Source organism: Budorcas taxicolor, chromosome 17, assembly GCF_023091745.1.
Source record: "Budorcas taxicolor isolate Tak-1 chromosome 17, Takin1.1, whole genome shotgun sequence".
In the NCBI taxonomy this organism is placed as follows: Eukaryota; Metazoa; Chordata; class Mammalia; order Artiodactyla; family Bovidae; genus Budorcas; species Budorcas taxicolor.
The window spans coordinates 44,323,604-44,343,445 of record NC_068926.1 but is presented as its reverse complement, the minus strand read 5'-3'; the positions used below and the strand labels follow the sequence as shown (position 1 = coordinate 44,343,445).

Here is a 19,842-nt window from a genome sequence, read left to right as displayed (position 1 = left end):
AATCCTTTCTCTTGTTTAAAAAATCTCTTTTATTATTCAAGTATAGCTGATTTTCTACTTTGTGGTAGTTCCAGATGTATAGCAAAGTGACTTAGTTATACACACACACATACATTCTTTTTCAGATTTGTTTCCCTTATAGGTTAAAAAGAAATCATACTATAGTTGATTCAAATCATATGTCTGTGTCTGGTTTATTTTGCTCAGTATAATATTTTTATTAACTACAAATTGGCACTTGTCATCTACCTCTATAATGATTAAGGCATATGCTGCTGCAGCTGCTAACCTTCAACATTCCCTGAAAGGAGTTCAGGGTGGAAAGCAGAAACGAGGTATTCTGTGCTCGGTGGGGGCAAAAACTGACAGGATACATCTTCAGTTAGATATTTTTCAGGAGCAGATTTAAGGAGCCAAATTCTTGTTTCTCTTCATATCTGGAAAGCACCGAAATCCTTCATGTTGATGATTGTTCCTTGTGACAAGCAAAAGCTTCACCAGACTAGCAGAAACCTTTGGGAAGATATGTACTTGATTGTCGGAGAAGGCAATGGCACCCCACTCCAGTACTCTTGCCTGGAAAATCTCATGGGCAGGGGAGCCTGGTAGGCTGCAGTCCATGGGTACGTGAAGAGTCGGACATGACTGAGCAACTTCACTTTCACTTTTCACTTTCATGCATTGAAGAAGGAAATTGGCAACCCACTCCAGTGTTCTTGCCTGGAGAATCCCAGGGATGGGGGAGCCTGGTAGGCTGCCGTCTATGGGGTCGCACAGAGTCGGACACGACTGAAGTGACTTAGCAGTAGCAGCAGTACTTGACTGAATGAATTCCCCCTTCACCAAAATCACAAATATACTGACTTTCTCCCCTGCCTCTTTGGAACAGTTTCTCAGAGTGGTCTCAGATGTTGTCTCCTGGGCTCCAGTCCTCGTTTTGCCCCAAATAAAACTTAACTCACAACTTTCATGTTGTGCATTTTTTCAAGTTGACATTTTGGTTCATACAAGTTGTAGCCTGAACCAGCATTTCGCTCTTCTTAATGGCTAAATAATATTCCTCTGAATAGATCCACCACATTTTATTCATTCATCTGCTGATGATTATACCTAAGAGTGGAATTGCTGGCTTATACGGTTACTCTATGTTTAGCTTTTTGAGGACCCACTGAAATGTTTTCCATAGTGACTACATCATTTTATTTTCACACAAGCAACATACAAGGGTTGCAGCTTCCCCACATGCTTGCCAACACGTGTTATACCATCTTTTAAAATTATATACCATCCTAGTAGACAGTTAACTTTAGTCGACATCCCTAATGTGACTAACACTTTTTTAGCTGGCATTCTGGATGGGCTTCCTTAGGTGGCGAAGGGGTAATGAATTTGCCTGCCAATGCAGGAGACATAAGAGATGTGGGTTTGATTCCTGGGTCAGAAAATCCCCTGGAGTAGGAAGTAACAACCCACTCCAGTATTTTTGCCTGGAAAATTCCATGGACAGAGAAGCCTGGCAGGCTACAGACCACGGAGTTGCAAAGACTACAACATGACTGAGCATACACACACAACTTGGATGACAATCTGTCTTCCCGCTTACTTCTTTTTTTTTCTTTAACAGTATATTCTGTATATGAAGTATAGCTAGAACTTACATTTGTCACCTTCTCCATATACTTTGGGTGGGATCTATATAATTTTGATGTCAACCTTTTTGTCAACCTCTTGAGAAATGACAACCTCTTCTTTGATATTCATACCAGATGTTAGATTATGTACAAATTTGATTAAGTGCTCTAGTGTCAAGAGAAAACAAAAAATGTAATTATGAGATGAGTCTGAAAAATAAAACTAGTTTAAACACATACACACTTCTAGTTAAACTATTTGATTCAAACAACAAAAAGAGAAAACTCAACAACTGAGGAGAAGGCGATGGCAACCCACTCCAGTACTCTTGCCTGGAAACTCCCATGGATGGAGGAGCCTGGTAGGCTGCAGTCCATGGGGTCGTGAAGAGTCGGACACCACTGAGTGACTTCACTTTCACTTTTCACTCTCATGCACGGGAGAAGGAAACGGCAACCCACTCCAGTGTTTTTGCCTTGAGAATCCCAGGGACGTGGGAGCCTGGTGGGCTGCCGTCTATGGGGTCGCACAGAGTTGGACACGACTGAAGCGACTTAGCAGCAGCAGCAGCAACAACTGAAGGAGCTAGACATGCAGGTTTTGTTTTTGTTTTTTTTTTTAAAGACCAACACAAACTTGTTCTATTTTAAACACTGAAAATACTAATATGACATGCAATTCTGAGGAAGATATATGATAAAATAATTTCAATACGTAAAAAGTTTTTATTTCAGAGTAAGAAATAGAAATTGGTCCAGCTCTTTTTGGCACAAAACTTATTAAATAAAACTTATTTTATCAACGCTTGGAGCATATAACTTTTACAGTATCCACGACTAGAATACAGTGAAAGTGAAAGTGAAGTCGCTCAGACGTGTCCGACTCTTTGCGACCCGACATATATATACCCACTCCATTGTTCTTGTCTGGCGAATCCCAGGGACGGGGCAGCCTGGTGGGCTGCCGTCTATGGGGTCGCACAGAGTCAGACACGACTGAAGTGACTTAGCAGCAGCAACACACACATATATATATATTTCAAAACCAGTATAACCACGTCGGATTTCTTTTATGAACGTTAACACATTCACAGTTAAGAAATTTCCTGCTCTAACAAAAAAATAGCATGATCAGATCACGTTTAGCAGACGCTGGAAAGGCCAGATGCAAAAAATTTAAACCTCTGGCCTCAGCTGGGAAGAAAAAGGAAACAGGAACAGAAGAATCCTTATTTCTCATCGCTGAGACTATGTGGCTCGGACTCCCCAACACCGTCCGGCGCAGCGGGCATCAAGGTCCAATCCCACCAGCGCAACCACGAGAATCCAAGGGGCTCCGGGGATAGCTCAGCCCAGGAAGACCATAGGGAAGAACCATTGTTGGTGAAACGATCGTCCACCTCAGGGATGAGGTGAGCAAACCGCGGTACCCGGTCCTCTAGCAAGCAAACCACGTCCAGCCCTCCCATGCATACCTACGATCGGCACCTGCAGGCGCAAAATAACCGTCACAAAGGCAGCAGCTCTGCTTGCTAGCTCACAGCCGGGCTCCCGCGCCTCGCGGGTCCACAGGGCAGGCCGCTGCAGCGTGGGCCCCGCCCGGCCTCTTGCTCCGGCCCCAGCAGCCCACGCCGCGCCCCAGCCCCTCGCGCACGCGCTCCACGTCCACTCACGACCAGCCGAGAAGCATATCCGAACGCAAAACCCAGAGACGCTCCGTAGGGTGGCGCGGGGGCTCCTGGTAAATGTAGTCCTGGCCCTGACTCCGCGGCCAGGCGAGCGCGCGCCCCTGCTCTGCTGGTCTCGGATGAGAGCATCGGCTCGGCTGCCTGCACCTTGTGCTCGCTGCTCCCTTTCCACCGCGGCCTGGTGGTTCCGACCCGGGGGGCTTGAACCTTGAGGACAGGTGAGCGCGTAGGCTCACGGACGTCAAGGAGATGCGGTAGGGAGAGGGGACAAGGGGCTGCTGGGTTCGCCAGGCCGTCGGCCGTGGGTAGGGGGCGGCGTTCTTGTCGCCCGGGTTTCCTGGGACTGACTCAGGCTCGGGGTGGGTGTTTTGGGGTGAGCAGCGCCAGGCGCTGGGGAAGAGTGACTTTCTTCCGTGAGTGAGAGGAGCAGAGGTGTCCAGCTTGTACTTCTTACTTTATCCTGGTGCTTTTTTTTCAGTCCGTCTTAACACCTGTCAGTTGAAAAAAAAAAAGCATAACCTAAAAGTTGAGAATTATGGTTTTTTTAGGGGGTGTACTGTTGAGAAATTAAGCCAGGGCGCAGCCTCTCAGCTCTGAGGAACCTTCCCAAGAGGTAAGGGGGGAGCCAGGATATACAGGAGATTTGCGATAAAAGCCAGGTAGTTAGACTAAAACAAAATTACGTTAATTAAAGAAAACCAAACATCAAGTTAATGATCTTAGCTCTTTTTGATGTATGGGAAGATGTAAGAGTCTGGGCTTATTGAAAGCATTTCTCTGATAAGGATTTTAACTCTTCAGGGACAGTATCCTTTGTTTCTCCATCCTGAATCCCTTCAGGGTGCTGATCTGCAGTGGCCACATCACCTGAAGGCTGCAGCATTCTTTGCTGATATGGCAGTTGACATTCTTGTAACACAGTGGTTCGTCTTGGTCATAACATTTCATGACAATTCTTTTTTTTTTTTGACTATGCCGTGGCATGTGGAATCTTAGTTTCTACCCCAGAGATAGAACCTGTGCCCCCTGCAGTGGAAATGCAGTCTTAATCACTGGATCATTTGGGAAGTCTGCATGACCAATTTAGTCCACTGTGCTGGGAAGGCTCTCATCCCTAAATCAGGAAAAGATTCTGTTGATAGGCCATTTGATGTGCTGAGGATTTTTGTTTGGTCCTTGGGGGCTCAGATGGTAAAGAATCTGCCTGCAATGCAGGAGACCCAGGTTCAATCCCCCGGAGAAGGGAATGGCAACACACTCCAATATTCTTGCCTGGAGAATTCCATGGACAGAGGAACCTAGCCTGCTACAGTCCATGGGGTTACAAAGAATGGGACAGGACAGAGCGACTAACACTTTCACTTTTTCACTTTATGTTTTTTTGGATTAGACCCTGTTGATCGTCTAAAATTCTCTGGATTGCTTGTATTAGTATGATCCAGTAGATGTTTTCCCTTGTTGCTTCTAACCATATTTAGAGTTGTACTATTACACTAATTATGTGTAGAGTTATATATATGATTAACTGTTTTGAGATATTAATTTTGTTGGAGGCCTGGTTACGCGTTGTGTAATGCAAGAGACAACAGTCTTGTAAAACAGAATATAATGCAACTGGTAACATTAATACCATAGCAGAGAGAGACACAAGGCATAAATAATTTGAAAATGAGAGCGAGCAAATTAAAACAATGATTAGTATAACTAGTTGTAATCTTGACATAATAGGCCAAGTCATCTGGAGTCAGTCAGCTGGAGAAGCCAAATTATGGAAGGATCAGGTAGAGAGAAAAAGATAAATGTTTTATCTTTGTTTACAAAAGCCTTCTTCTTAGAATGACATGGTCAAAGGTCTAATTACAAGGCAATAGCCAAGAAACTTGCATATTTCTGTGACATAAAACATTTCAATAACTAGAATTATGACTGGTAACATTATACCAGGACATACCATATTTTTAGAAATTCCAAATAAGTTTTGGAATATCTGTATTAATGACATTTACTGATAAAATATAACCTAAGATTTATCTCCAATCACCTGACAATGCTTCTCAAGTAATTCAACATACCAAGTAAGCCTAGTTTAATATTCCTCTGTGAGATGTCTCAGGGCTCCTTTGAAGCATCTCAGAGTTGGCTAAAGGTTAAAAGAACTTTTTTTAGTTAGAATTTGACATGTACAAAACTACTTTTTCAGGGCTCCTTTTCTACAAACTTTCCAAAACTTTCTGTATCCATATTAGGTTGTCCCTTATTATTTTTTTTTTAATCAAGAATTAAGCAACTACAGGACAAAATCACCCTTATTTACCCAACAAATTCACTTCTATTCTTCATACCTTCTTTTACTGAAAACATAAATTCTAATTCCCTTGCACATTAAAATGCTTTCCTTAATATTTATTAATTATATTTCAGTTTTAACCCTTAAAACCTTAATCTCTAGGGAAAACGGACATGCAGTATGTAGTTGTGAACTGTTTGTCATAGCAGCATTTCCTGGTTGGCAAACTTGGAATTTTCCATAACCCCTAGTAACATAAATTTTCTGATTTCTTTCTTCAGTGTCTTATAAGACATGTGTCTAAAAATCCCAAACATCTTTAGTTTCTGTCTCATAAGGAGACAAAAGGAGGTAAATTTAGACCTGTTTACCTGTTACTGTTCACGTGTTTTATCTTACCTGAAATGACCTGGCTATTTAATGAATTCCCATCATTTAGCTTAACTTAGCAAAACTCAAGTTACTAAAAATCAGGAGAAACTATTTTAGATATATAATTATTCCTAAAGAGTTCACTTGAAAACTCTTACCTCATTTACTTTTATAAGTTATGAAAATACCATCCTACGAAGTTAATTTTTTGCTAACAAATCTGCAACAGAAATAACATGAACATATTGACCTTCAATAAACCTAGGTACAATAAAAATAAGACCTGTCTATATTGCATAAACCAGCAAGCTTAAGCTAGCTTTAATACCAGATGTTAATTAATATTGAGTATTTCCTCTAGATCATGTGAGCCTGGAATTCATTCTGACCAGTTTCTTTTATATTTTGAAATATTTAATTTGTAAGTGCTTACTTATAAGCCAATTAAATAGAACTCTTTATAAGTTTAATTTTGATAATATTTTCTGAAGGTAGAGACATCTATATGTATAATGTGTACACACACATATAAATAGACAAAACTAGAGATCTCATAGCATCACTTAAAAAACTTAGTTCTGAATCAGGTATTACAATATAAATTTAGTTTATAATTAACAATGGGAATAAATTAAATTTGCTTGCTTAGATGATTAAGGCTTTATTATTTGTGGAAAAAAATTTTAAGATTTCTGTTTGTCCTTAATAAACCTTTAAGTAGGCTATGAATCAGATTTGGGGTGAGATGATTTCCAAATAAACTGAAAATTAAGAGTTCTGTGTACTATTCATAGAACTTTAGGGTTCACTGTCTTCAAAAGCTTGAGTAAGGCATTCAACAAAGGCCCTCTGAGTGCACAGATTAGACCCAGAACAAAATCTATGTTATTAATTTTGTTAGTCCCTGAATATTGGTCCCAGTTTTTACTTTATATTGTATGACTCTATTGGTTTCCTTTAGTAAGTTTAATATTTCTTGAGGGGCATATCTACATGCTGTCTTATAATAACAATACCAAGCAGGCGACATAGTACCCATTGGTCCCCAACAGTAAAGGAAGCCTATCAACAAGTCTTGGTCTTACAAGGAGTCATAGAAGCTTTGCCTTCTTTTATCCCCTGACCTTTTATCTATTTTATGTAAAATGTTCTGGGGTCCCTAGTAAAGGGTTGAACCAAGGGACTCAGGCCTTTTTTTGTCAATCTTTTAACTTGGTTAATTGGCCTGTTGCCCCAAGTAATTGTTGGTCAGCTATCTCAGTGTTAATTTTTTCTAGCCCTTTATGTGTGTGTGTGTGTGTGTGTGTGTGTGTGTGTGTTTGGTTTGATCTCGGTGGCCTTGGGCTGCAACAGCTTCAGTTCGTGGACAGAGATTGAGGTTGAGTTGTGGGACTGAGAGCACCGAATCCTAGGGATTAGACTAGTGGTCAGTGGTAAGGCCCTGGCGCTTCAGCTTTGCAGAAAATAAATCCCACAAAGATGGAAAGTAGTGAAACAAGTAAAGTGTTTATTAGGAGGAAAAAAGAATCCATTACTTGTGTATAGACACATGGGTGGACTCAGAGAGTTGCACCCTTGGGGCAGTTTAAATCATTTACATGGAGCATTTCTTCTGGTTTTCCTTTGGTCAGTCCTTTTTGATTTGCCTGATTTGGAGTACATATTTGGTATGTCTCAGGATCCTCCCACGCATCTCTTAGCCAAGATAGGTGCTACAGCAGAGGCCTATGGGTAGTTAGCCTCATTTGCTATGGGATGGCACCCCCTAGTTTTTGTCCCCTAAGGAACTTTTCTGTGTTTGTGTAGTTGGGGAATCCTCCTGACTTTAAGAATGAAAAATAAGTGGTCACTTATCTTTTGTCTGGCCAAGGCCCAGCTTCCTCAGTTGTCCTGCTGTTTTCATCTTGGAGTATGGATCCACAGAGAATGAAACTCCAATTGTTTGCCCTGAGGGCCATCTATCTCCTGAGGTGAAGGTGAAGTCGCTCAGTTGTGTCCAACTCTTTGCGACCCCGTGGACTGTAACCTACTAGGCTTCTCTGTCCATGGGATTCTCCAGGCAATAATACTGGAGTCGATTGCCATTTCTTTCTCCAGGGGCTCTTCCTGACCCAGGGATCGAACCCGGGTCTCCCGCATTGGAGGCAGATGCTTTAACCTCTGAGCCACCAGGGAAGCCCATAATCTGAAATTTATGGAATTATGTGCTGTATCTGTGTTGAAGTAAAGGTGAAAGTTGAGTCGTGTCTGACTCTTGGCGACCCTATGAACTATATAGTCCATGGAATTCTCCAGACCAGAATACTGGAGTGGGTAGCCTTTCCCTTCTCCACGGGATCTTCCCAACCCAGGGCTCGAACCCAGGTCTCACACATTGCAGGCAGATGCTTTACCAGCTGAGTCACAACAGGGTAAATAAGGTGGACTTGTTTGGGGCCCTTTAATGTTGGGAACCAATGGGGATCCCTTTGGCTCATCCAACCTGAGATAGTATTGCATCAAAACTTTTTGTTTTAATTCCCTTAATGTCTGTTTTATTTATCCCATTTCTTAATAACCATCGAGAGATTTATCTTTTTGGGGATGAGTCACTTTAAAATTTCCCCTTGTTAGGAAAAAGTTTGTAGACTTTCCCTTCAGTTTTTTAAAATTTCTTGCTAACTTACCTAATTAACATTAACTTGTTTTTATTAGCATCTGTAATATCCATTGAGGGGAAGCAGAGGCCACAAATAAGACTTCGCAGACTGTTTTTTTGTCTGTTTTAAATTAAGAGTTCTTAGGTTAATCATCTTATGTGTGTGTGTGTATGTGTGTGTATAAATAATTTTATAATTTTTCCACCATTTAATGTGGTTTATTTCCCCCCATAAGTACCAAGAAAACAACTGTTTATAATGAGAGCTCTTTAAAAATTTACCAGTTCAGAAGTTTCTTCCATTTGATGGCTCCATCATCTGGCCATTAATGAAATATATGATAGTAGTGACTCAAACTAATAAGATGCAAGAGGCTTCCCTACAAGACAGTATAAAGGATGCCTAGAAGGTTTACTCCTAAAAAGAGTTTAAGAAAGTGAAGGTCTTCATTGTACAGACTGACACAATGAAGGTTAGGATGGCAAAAAGCCCCTAACAGTTGGTACAGTCAGACGAAAGACTGATCAGAACCCCAGTCTATTTGTCATCAAATGAACATGATATGTGTGCCTTTTGGATGGCAGAGACCAAGTTCTCAAGTCACACACACATATACCACACAAGACGAACAGATAGAACGTTTAGTCTCAAAGACACAGGAAAGAGAAATGCAGGTTCACCCTAGAAGGGCTTTTATCTTTAAGGTCATAATTCTGAAAAGATGTTTTATCAAGCTAACTTTCTCTAACTTGACTGTGTATGCAGGAAAAGGGCCCCATCATAGTCATTTTCAGGGTGAGATTTCCTTTAATCCCCAATTAAGTAGGTTCTTGCAAGTATGGGCTCTGTATGTACATAAATCTGGCTAGGGTGTTAGTTGGAGGTTGGCTTTCTGATTCCCCTAGCTTATCTGAGAGAATCTATTTCCCATTTTAAAACTGAATTCGTTGAGGATAAAATTTACCAGTGAAATTTTGTGGTGCACCAGTGTGCTGCTTATGAGCTTAATTCCTCTAGGTTTTTACCCCAGAGTCTTCTCTGCTCCTCTAATGTGTCTCAGTTATCCCTCTGGTAGTAGAAGACCATCAGGGTGCTTTGATCACAGAGTGGCTAGTTCTTATTTCTGTCCCCAGGAGAGCAAGTTTTTAAAGTTAAGTTGAATGGATTTCCCTATAGGGACAGCTGGACACTATGAAGATTTGCCTTTACCACTTCTGCGAGTTTCTCAGTTGCCTGAGAAAGCCATTGCTGGCCATGAGATGTCCCTTCTTCAGAGCTGAAAGCTATTGTAATGTTTTAACTTTTATTCTGACAAATTCTTGTTAAGGTAGCCTTTTGAGGAAAAACATCAGGTCAACCTCTTACCTAACCACTCAGCCCAGATTACTCAGTGTCTTTCTTAGTTTAAGTGTCTTTCAATTAAACAAATCCTGCTGTCTTTCATCCTGAGTCCCCCAGGATCTTCCAACTGTCTATGTGAAGAGGGGTGGTGGCAGTGGTTCTTTTTCACAGTGTCTGTCAACCAAGCGACCCTAGTATCTTTCACCTGGTGAGCCAAGTACCTGTTATACACCCCCAAATAAAATGCAGTATCATTAGCAAGTAATTGGGAGAACCAGGAGAACCAAGAGAGATTCACCCATACTCATATTCAAGTTCAAACTTGAATTCTTTGAGGAGGCAGGTGGGCACAGGAGGCCTGTACTAAGACTCTGGCTCATTGTAGAGTTCATGTGAAGGAGAGAAGTCAACTCTGGGTCCCTTAGTTGGTTGCCAGAACTGTTAACTGAAAAAAATACACAACCTGAAAGTTGAGAATTATATTTTATTCTGTGGATCTTCTCAATAGCTTTGAGAGATTGCTCCAAAGAGAAGGGAGGAGCCAGGATATATAGGAGTTTTTATAAGAAAGACCTGGTAGTCGGAACATCAAAAAAATACTGTTAATTAAAGAAAACTAGATATCTCAGGTTAATGAATTTAGCACTTTTTGTGTATGAGAAGGTGCAAGAGTCCAGGTTTGTTGTAATCATTCCTTTGCTACGCACCTTATCTATCTAGGGTCAGTATCCTGCATTTCTCCATGCTGAATCCCCTCAGGATACATAGTCTAGGGTGGCTGTAGTGGCTGATGGCTTGAAGGCCACAACATCCTTTGTTGTGACATCCTTTGTCTGCACACCTTAATCTGTTACTGAGCTGTATCACAGTAATGAGATATTGTTTCTCTGTGGCAAACTTGAAATTAAAGAATGTAAGATTGTATGAACGTTATTTCAACCATGAGTCAAAGAAACAAGGTGGGAGAGGGGTTAAACATTTATGAGATAACAGAAAATTTTCAAGACTGCCTGGTGTGTTTGACATTAAGGAATTATTACTAATTTTGTAGGTGTGATAATAGTATCTTGGTTATGAGTTTTTAATTTCAGAGATAAATTCTGAAATATTTATGAGTGATACGTCATTCCCAGATCTGTTTCAAAACAAGAGTGATGGATACAAGAGTGTTCATTATACCCTGACACTATAATAACAATAATAGTTTTTCTGCTTTTCAACCATTCCTGCATTCCTGGTTAAACCCTGCTTGAATGTGACATTGTATTATTACTTTAATATACTGCCATATTCAATTTACTAATATTTTACTTAGAACTTTTCAATGTTCATAATTAAGATTGCACTTTAATCTTTCTTTGTACCATCCTTGCAAGATTTTACTAGTCTCATGAGTAATTCGAGAAGCACAGATTTTTTTCTTCTATTTGGTAAAATGATTTTTCCCTTGAAAGTTTTGGGCTCAAAATCTTTTGGGATAGATATTGGACTTCTGATTCAATTTTAAATGGTAGTGATTAATTTCAGTTTGTAGTTGTTAATTGAGTCAGTTCTGGGCATGTATGATGGGGAGTGTTCTGGATACTCAGGATACCTGGCAAGGAACAAATCAGATGTATATTTCTATATGATTTACATTAAAATGACAGTCTTATGTACACTTCTAGATTAGGTACATAAAATCTACCTGTTGACAATCTTTGTCTAAATAAAAATGTGAGTTCTCTAATTTTGTCCATTAAACCTGAACTCTATTAGAGTATAATACTGAGATAGAAGTCTTATATTTGAAAGTTATTAACTAACCTTAAAAAAGTGAGATTTGTAAAAATATTAGCATAATATATTATTGCATGATTTCTTGTGATCCTTAAAGTCTCCAAGCATTCCTCATTTCTATTCACATAAAGTGTCAGTTGTTTCAATATTTATATTATAAAAATTATTCAGGAAGTATTGTACCATCTGAAATTTAAAGGCCTCAGTCTCAAAACTTAGAACATAGCTCATGCCTCTTTGTTAACCCCATTCAAGTTTTAGATAGAATGAATTATCATAAGGAAATATGGACTTTGGGGACAGAGATTAAATTGAAGGTAATCAAATGAACATTTGTTTCAAAGTCACGTTTACCTTAAACAGCTCCAATAAAATTATAAGTAGGGTAGCAGCCAAATCATTAGTCCTATTAATTATATGTAAGGTTGTTTAGGTAAATACTTAGTTACATATACAATAAATAAATTTACATAAAACAGTTGTGATTAGCAGGAAAATTATTTTTTATTTTAAAAAGTGAACTGAAAAAGTAGTAAGGTATGCATGAAATTCAAGAAACTGTGCCTTTTTAAACTGATTCTCTTTGACTTCAATTTTTTAAAATCTTGTTTTTCTACCCAGAGCTGAGTAGTAGTCTACAGGAGAAACCAGTATAAATTACCAAGGCGGCAGTTTTAGAAGGGGGCCAAAGATGACTATATTGCATATCAATACAAATCCCAATAAATGTTTTAAATTGATGAGACCTTGCTGGAAGGTACAGGGGAGGGTCTACAATTTTTTTTTTTTTTTTACCTTGCTTCCCATGGAACCCTGTTTTTACCTTTCTTCTTTTACCCGAACCTGCCTTTTTGGCTACAGGGAGGACACCCAGTGAAATGCATTCCTGACCTGATCGGACCAGAGAAACAAAAAAAGAAGTATCCAGATCTCTCAGCCCTGTTGTGCAGGTGGATGTCACATTCAAATGCTCAAGATGGCAGCCACTGACCTATCCTCAATATGGGCGCTGCCTGCACAGGACTCTGCCTGTTTCTATATGAGAAATACTAAGGGGGAAAGGATAGTGCCAGGATTTCCAGCAACTTGGTTACAGGGACCAATGTCTTTTAAAGATGTGGCTGTGGAGTTCACGCAGGAGGAGTGGATGATGCTGGACTCTGCTCAGAGAAGTATGTACAGAGATGTGATGTTGGAAAACTATATAAATCTCACCTTAGTGGAATATCAATTATGCAAGCCTGTGATCTCCCTGTTGGGTCAAGAAGACATAAGAACTGTGAAAAGCAGAATTCCCCAAGGCACCTGTTCAGACTGGGAGATTCAATTCAAAACCAAAGAGTCAACTTCTGATCAGAATATTTTGGGTGAAAAATCATCTGGTGGCATGAAAATAATAAGATTCACAATGGATGATTTGTCTTCTATATTAAAAGAAGACTGGGAATGCGGTAGGATCAGAAAACAGCACAAGATCCCAGAGGGAATTTTGAGGCAAGTGACATTTACTCAAAAGAAGACAGCATCTCAGGAGAGATTGTTTGACTATCATGAATTAGAGGAAAACTCTAAACTTAGATCAGCACTTGTTTTTTCAAGGAGAGTTTCTACCAGTAAACATTGCCATAAATGTTACTTAAATATTGAGTGTTTGAAACATAATCCAACCCTAAACAATTTTGAAAATATCTCTGTAAGTGAGAGGCTCTGTGGAAGTCATGAATATGACAGAACTCTGTGGCATCTTGAAAGAACTCAAATAGCACAGAGAGTGTACACATGTTGCAAATGTGACACACACTTCAAACATAATAATATGCTTCCTATATGCAACAATTTTTGCATGGTGGAGAATTCCTGTGAATGTAATAAAAACAAAATCTTTTGTCATCATTCATCCCTTGAGCAACAGGAGCAAACTCCTACTGAAGAGAAACATGAATGTAATCAGTGTGGAAAAACTTTCAAAAGGATTTCTAATCTTATTTTGCACCAGAGAAGTCACATGAGTGAGAAACAATATGAATGTAAAGAATGTGGGAAAATCTTCAATGATTCCTCAACCCTAAGGAGACATGTAAGAACTCACACTGGTGAGAAACCTTATGAATGTAATCAGTGTGGAAAAGCTTTCAGTCAAAAAACATCTCTTAAGGTTCATGTGAGAACTCACACTGGAGAGAAACCTTATGAGTGTAATCATTGTGGAAAATCCTTTGGCACAAGTTCTTACCTTATAGTGCACAAGAGAATACACAGTGGGGAGAAACGCTATGAATGTGATGACTGTGGAAAAGCCTTCAACACAAGCTCTCACCTTAAAGTTCACAAGAAAATACACACTGGAGAGAATCTTTATGAATGCACTGACTGTGGGAAGGTTTTTAGTGGTCTCTCATCTCTTAGAATGCATGTGAGAACTCATACAGGGGAGAAACCCTATGAATGTAAGGAATGTAGGAAAACCTTCAGTGTTTCCTCTTCTCTTAGAAGACATGTGAGAACTCATACTGGAGAGAAACCCTATGAATGTATTCAATGTGGAAAAACCTTCAGTCAGAGTTCTTCACTTATTATACATAAGAGAATTCATACTGGAAGAGAAACCCTGTAACAGTTAAGAATGTGAGGTTGCCTTTTTCATTGTCTTAAGGTGGATTTCAAGGTCATTGTTTCAGTGTCCTCTAAAATAAGCATTTGAGGCTATCAATAGCCCTATAAACACACCTATAGCTATATAACACATTTTGGTCTAAGATAATTTGTTTTTTTAAAAAATAAATTTATTTATTTTAATTGGAGGTTAATTACTTTACAATATTGTATTGGTTTTGCCATACATCAACATGTATCTGCCACAGGTATACACGTGTTTTTAAATCTAAGTGTTGTCTAATATTCACTATGATGTTGTCTTTTTTGATACATAACTGTTTAAAATTGTGTTTTTAATATGTTTGCAGTTACCTTATTGATTAAGTTAATTGCATTAAGTTCAAAGTATCTGAACTATATGATACTACTTTACTAGCATTTTCTTGAGAGTTGCTTTCTGGCCTGGTGTGACAGATATTGCTAGTAGCTAAATGAATATTCAGTTCATCCCTCCCTACTGGCAATCCTATTTTAGCTTATATCAACATGTCTAATTATAGAACTCTTTTCAGCAGCTTTGCTGCCATGTGGAGCCATTCCCCTCATTCCTGATGAATCAAATATAGACAGTATTACTGGGGACAGGTCTATCTAGTGTTTTCTCTTTGCCTTTTGCACTTTGTCATTCTGTCTTCCCTAGTCTTCTCCCTTTGGATTTTGCACTCATAAAGCTGAATGAGCCATCTTGTGACCAGGAGGATGACAAGCGTGGCCTAAATAAGGATGATGTCAGAGAGATCCTGGTTTCACAAAGATATCTTCAAATAGTTGTACCAGCACTACACTGCTTATATTTTGGCATATTTTTATATGAGAAAAATAAGCCTATTGGAATAGAGTCAATACAGTAATCTTGTTTTTAAAAAAAGACAAAGGTCACAAGGTTTGTAGTTAAATATTTTATGCTGACTGTACAAATTTGGATAAGACCATAGAAAAGGGAGGAATGGAAGTGATATGTTGATAGATCTTTTGGGCTTAGTGTAGAGTGGATGGAGCTGAGGTCATTGAAAGCAGGTGTCAGAGAAGCAGGAAGGAAATCCCGACATTTCAGCATGAGAAAACCAGTGTGTCTTCAAGTAAAGGGGAAGTTACCAATTTTAAATACTGAATGAACCCTTGAGATTTGCTACTTGGTCTTACAGATACTGACCAGAGTAGCTCTAATTTATTAAGAAACAAAATACAGAATGAGGAACTTATGATGGAAGTAAAAAGCAGTAGTTGCAATTTGTCATGCTCATGTTATATGAGACATTAGATGAGCAGGCTTATATGTTGATCTGGACATGAGGAGATGTCTAGGATGGAGATACAATTTTAGCAACATCAGGAGATAGACTGGGTAATGGGTTTTGTGGAGGTTACTAAAATTGCACAGGGAAAATGGATAGTGTGAAAAGAGAATGTCTACCACTGACCACGGAGACCTATATCTAAAGTAAGTAAAACTAGAATTTTACTAAACCAGAACAAATTAGTGTTTGAAGGAGGAAGGCAAAGTCGGTTGTTTAAATGCTGCTAGGAGGTTAAACTAAGATCATGGCATCTGGTCCCATCACTTCATGGGAAATAGATGGGGAAACAGTGGCTGACTTTATTTTTTTGGGCTCCAAAATCACTGGAGATGGTGATCGCAGACATGAAATTAAAAGACACTTACTCCTTGGAAGGAAAGTTATGACCAACCTAGATAATATATTGAAAAGCAGAGATATTACTTTGCCAACAAAGGTCCATCTAGTCAAGGCTATGGTTTTTCCAGTGGTCATGGGTGGATGTGAGAGTTGGACTGTGAAGAAAGCTGAGCGCTGAAGAATTGATGCTTTTGAACTGTGGTGCTGGAGAAGACTCTTGAGAGTCCCTTGGCCTGCAAGGAGATCCAACCAGTCCATCCTAAAGGAGATCAATCCTGGGTGTTCATTGGAAGGAGTGATGCTGAAGCTGAAACTCCAGTCCTTTGGCCACCTCATGCAAAGAGTTGACTCATTGGAAAAGACTCTGATGCTGGGAGGGATTGGGGGCAAGAGGAAAAGAAGACAACAGAGAATGAGATTGCTGGATGGCATTACCGACTCGATGGACATGAGTTTGAGTGAATTCCGGGAGTTGGTGATAGACAGGGAGGCCAGGCGTGCTGTGATTCATGGGGTTGCAAAGAGTCGGACATGACTGAGTGACTGAACTGACTGACTGACTGACGAGGTTAAGTAGATGAATTCTTAAAAAAAAAAAAAGGCAACATGAAGATTATCATTGACCTTAGGTGTGAAGGAGATCAGTCCTGGGTTTTCTTTGGAAGGAATGATGTTAAAGCTGAAACTGCAGTACTTTGGCCACCTCATGTGAAAAGTTGACTCATTGGAAAAGACCCTGATGCTGGGAGGGATTGGGGGCAGGAGGAAAAGGGGATGACAGAGGATGAGATGGCTGGATGGCATTACCAACTCGATGGACATGAGTTTGAGTGAACTCCGGGTGTTGGTGATGGACAGGGAGGCCTGGCGTGCTGTGATTCATGGGGTCGCAGAGTCAGACATGACCGAGCGACTGAACTGAACTGAACTGAACTAGGTGTAAATACTGAATGATATGTTGAGGATGGGTGGTAGATTGGGATGAGTTTAATGACAAAGGATGAGGAAGTAAAGAATAAACATGGACGAATTTGGATAGTAGGAGAAAGATAGGGAAGTTGCTGAAAAGAGGTTTGGTCAAGGTGTTATAGCCAAACGTTACAGGAAGCAAACTCAATCAGAAGGACGGTGTGGATGGTGGAGTGCGGTTTGTTTGTTTATTTTTTTAAACTTGATTAATTTTGGCTTCCCCAGCTCTTAGTTGCAGCACTCAGGATCTTTTAATTGCGGCATGTGGGATCTTTAGTTACAGCATGCCAGCTCTTAGTTGTGGAATGTGGCATCTAGTTCCCTGACCAGGGATCAAACCCAGACCCTCTGCATTGGGAGCTTGGGGGCTTAGCCACTGGACCACCAGGGAAGTCCCCTGAAGTGCAGTTTATTACACCAGTGGGTCCCCAACCGATTTTTGTGACAACCTTTTATACCCAAAGTGTACATGTCCAAGCCCACATCCTCAAATTCTCCAAAGTCCACTCTGGACAATGTTAGTAAGAGATACAGTCAGGTTACAGCCATGAATTTACATTCTAAAGCTATCTGGACATAGTTTGGTCTACATCAGTAAGTATTATTAAGATTACACGGTGGACGTTGCGTTCCTTCTGGCTCCAGGAGGTCTAGCTATGGGGTCTGCCTGGCCTGGTTTTTATCCACCTGGGAGGCCTGCTCAGCCATTGGCATTTTATCTCTATGGCTTCCCAAGTATGCAGTCTAAAGTTTGCCAAGAGTGTAAGATGGAGTACCTTTTCTTTTAAAGATGGAGTCAGTCCAGTCAGGGCAACCTGCTCCTTTCCTTCTTCATTTCCCCCTCTTGATGCTCTCAACTTCTAGTATGAGCATCACTCATAGGGATATATTTGGTATATATTTGGGTGAATGCAGCCAGTCTCAGTGACACCAACCAGACAATACACTGGAGAATACAAGGTCCACATAACAAAATTAACAGAGCAACTATAACAATGATTAGCATAGTCTTCCACTAATTGCCCTTTATCCATGGGCAAACAGAAGTCCAAAAAGGAGGGTTATCATTAAACATCGATTTTACCTGGTTTTTCCTGTTATCTAGAGCAGCTGATACATTGCCAGATAAATCAGGAATATATACACAACATTCAATTTTAATTATAGCACAGGTCCATCCTTGGGTGGCTGTAAGTATGTCTAAAGCCATCCGATTTTGAATCACTGCCCTTCTTATTTGTATTTGTTCTTCATTTAAAGCTTGGATAGCCTTTGTGTTGTCCAGGAGGGCCTGTTTCTTGAAATTAGTTAGAGCTTCTACTTTAATTATAATATCTGTTGTTCCTCTAGATGGTATGAACAAGGCAGCTAAGTAATCGTACCACTGAAATACAGACCTTGCCCACTGCACATGTAAATACAGCAAATTTACTGGGGCTTGTTTTAAGGATGGCTTAATAATTCCACGAGCAAAGGCAAATCCTAAAGTGCAGTGGCTGACCCAACCGGCTGGAAGCCAAGGCCATAAATTTGACCCGCACAGCCATTGAGTGCTGTTAGGGGCCACCCATCGGATCCCAGGGTTGTTTTTCCAGTCTGAGCCAGGCCAGCGAGCTGGTAAATCTGGGCAATAGGTGACCTCTAATATTTGTTTACATTGCTCAGAAGATAAGTATCCCATGTATTTCAATTCTTTTGGATCTACAGCATGGTCACCAAATCCAATCTTTTGTTCCCTTTGTTCCCAGCAGATAGGGGTAGGGACAATAAGCTGGCCTTTTTCTGGAGTCATCCAAAAATATTCACCCCATATCTGGTAAAACTGTTCAAAGTACCTGATGGATTGGCCCCTTTTATTGGCCATGGAGTTCTTATCTTTACTATTTTTAAAGTAAAAAGTATAGGCTTTTGTCACTTCTGTAAAGCTTGCATTTACATCAAATGTCACCTCATGGCCTTGGTCAATCTGATTAGATTTCAGTTTACACCAAGAAAGAAGTGACAGGTTGTGAGTTACCAAAGAAAGATTGTTGTTTCTTTGTTATCTCAAAAAGGAACAGAGGGGGCTAAAGTCCCCTCTGTGGAGGGGAGACACCCACCAAGGGAATCTATCCATTACTGATAAAGGCATTGCCCCACAAACCCAACAGTTAGAAGTGTTATGGAAGTTTGCATAGGAATGTGCCATGAGATAAAAATGTTTTGTGTTGAAATTATGGTTAGTCCCAAGATGATACAGGAAAGTCCATGTAGCAGGAGTTGATAGCAGAGCTTCATTTTTTCTTTTTTTATTTTTAAGATGATCTTGATTTCATGGGGATCAGTGGGGTCCTTCTGTGCAGTCCACTCAGCATCCTCCAGGTCTGCGTGGTATGTCCTCTTCACCCTTGTGTAATGGATCCAGGGAGTGACACCTGCAATTTTAACTGCTGTAGGTGTAGTTAGAACAACAGTGTATGGACCCTTCCAGTGTGGGGCCAGAGAATCATGCTTCCAGTCCTTGACCCACACTTGATCACTGGGCACAAATTCATGAATCTGTTCCCCAAGGGGGAATGGCACCCTTTCTTGGACAAACTTAGTTACCTGGTTTATTACCTTACTTAATTGTTCCATTTGCGTGAAATCCCATCCCCTCTTACCTGTGGCAAATTTGCTAATACCTGTCTTACTATGGGAGTGTGTTTCCCATAGACAATTTCATAAGGAGAATAACTGTGGGAATGCGGGGTCACTCTTAATTTGAGCAAGGCCACCGGAAGTAAGTCCATCCATGGATAATCAGTCTCTATAATCCATTTTGAAAGTGATTCTTTAAGGGTTTGGTTAGTTCTTTCCACCATT

General features: G+C 40.1%; 1 protein-coding gene across 1 annotated transcript; it reads left to right on the top strand.

Annotated features, from left to right (window-relative positions):
* The first annotated feature begins 12,713 nt into the window (after nt 1–12,713).
* Nucleotides 12,714–14,351, top strand: ZNF891 (zinc finger protein 891). The gene has a single exon (XM_052654339.1). The coding sequence runs from the start codon at nt 12,714–12,716 to the stop codon at nt 14,349–14,351; it is 1,638 nt and encodes a 545-aa protein (XP_052510299.1).
* The last annotated feature ends 5,491 nt before the right edge of the window (nt 14,352–19,842 follow it).

Coding starts and splice junctions, on each gene's coding strand:
- ZNF891 (XM_052654339.1), top strand. CDS start 12,714: ATGGCAGCCACTGACCTATCCTCAATATGGGCGCTGCCTGCACAGGAC.